At 43.3% G+C, this 1,697-nt stretch overlaps 1 protein-coding gene across 1 annotated transcript; it reads left to right on the plus strand.

The window, feature by feature from the left end:
* Positions 1–327: 327 nt before the first annotated feature.
* On the plus strand, positions 328–1,255 carry LOC102284398 (olfactory receptor 2A2). Its single transcript, XM_014483510.2, is given in 2 exon segments — positions 328–953; positions 955–1,255. Coding segments are annotated over 2 exon segments (927 nt in total).
* Positions 1,256–1,697: the final 442 nt, after the last annotated feature.

Raw genomic sequence — 1,697 nt, forward strand, 5'->3', positions numbered from 1 at the left:
GATTATGGTAGCATTTTCGTCGTATGTGGTCTACAAAGAATTAATATTACACAGACAAAAGATATCATAAAGCAAACATGAAGAACTGGTGAAATGTATATATGAGTATTGTTTATGATCCCTGATACTTGTCTAAAAATTTGAATTACTACACATTAAATAGTAAAAATAAATAAGGCGAGGAAACATTGGAGGAAAAAAACTCAGTGATGTAGTAACAACATGAGCTTCCTCTGAATTCACTTCACATAAATAATTCCTATCTTCTTTGCTATCCAGCCCTGACCTTCCCATCACACTTCAGTCCTTTACAGACTGTCACTGGCAATGGAGGGCAACCAATCACAGATCACAGAATTCATCCTGGTGGGATTCCAGCTCAGTGAAGACTTGGAGTTGCTCCTCTTTGGTATCTTCTCCCTGTTATATACGTTCAACCTGCTGGCAAATGGCATGATCTTGGGACTCATTTGGTTTGACCCCAGGCTGCACTCCCCCATGTACTTCTTCCTTTCCCACTTGGGCCTTATTGACATATTCTATGCTTCCAGCAATTTGCCCAATCTGCTGGCAAATCTAGCAAAACACAAGAAAACCATCTCCTTTGTCCCATGCAATTTGCAGATGCTTCTCATATTGAGTTTTGGTTCTGTAGAGTGTCTGATTTTGTTGGCGATGTCCTATGACAGGTATGTGGCGATCTGCCATCCCCTCCAGTACACGGTCATCATGAACTGGAGAGTGTGCTCCATCCTGGCCATTGCTTGCTGGGTGTGTGGATTTGCCCTGGCCCTGGTCCAAGTAATTCTTTTGTTAAGATTACCCTTCTGTGGTCCGCAGAAGGTGAACCACTTCTTCTGTGAAATTCGCTCTGTCCTCAAATTGGCCTGTGGTGACATCTGGATCAATGAAATGTTTCTCTTTGCTGATGCTGCTCTTATCTTAGTTGGGCCCTCTCCTGATCTTGGTCTCCTATATGCATATTCTCTGGGCCATCCTGAAGATCCAGTCAAAGGAGGGCCGCAAGAAAGCCTTCTCCACCTGCTCCTCCCACCTCTGTGTGGTTGGGTTCTACTTTGGCTTAGTCATGATCGTTTACATGGTTCCCGACAACAGTCAACGAGAAGAACACCTGAAGATCCTTTTCCTGTTTTATAGTCTTTTCAACCCATTGCTGAACCCTCTTGTCTACAGTGTCAGGAATGCTCAAGTGAAGGCTGCCTTCCACAGAGTACTGCAGAAGAGGACAATGTGAAGGAGGGTCCAGTTTTGGTTCAGTGCATTCTTTTCCCTTCAGAGATGTGATTGCTGGTGCAAGAAAACTCAAAATTCGCCAGAAAGTGACATGGTTTAATGAAGAGCATTACTCCAGAGTAACATCAGCATGATGGAAGACTAGGAATCCCTAAGCCTCCATTCCTCCACGGAGACAAGAACATATAGACCTAATTTCCTTTGTGGAAATATGGAAGTTAGGTAATAGTGGCAACATTCCAGAAAAGCACAATACCAAGAAGAAATACAGTAAGCATTCAGGCAAGTTTATGCTGTTTTAGCCTCCATACCTACTTCCCTTTCCTGGCAGTGTGTCAATATCAGGAGAAGATCTCCAACTCCCAACACTCCCTCAAGGGGGAAAAGAAGAATGGATCATGTAGACTATTTTTGAGTTTCCAGGGAATGGTTTGAGATTTGTT

Source organism: Bos mutus, chromosome 4 (assembly GCF_027580195.1).
Source record: "Bos mutus isolate GX-2022 chromosome 4, NWIPB_WYAK_1.1, whole genome shotgun sequence".
NCBI lineage: Eukaryota > Metazoa > Chordata > Mammalia > Artiodactyla > Bovidae > Bos > Bos mutus.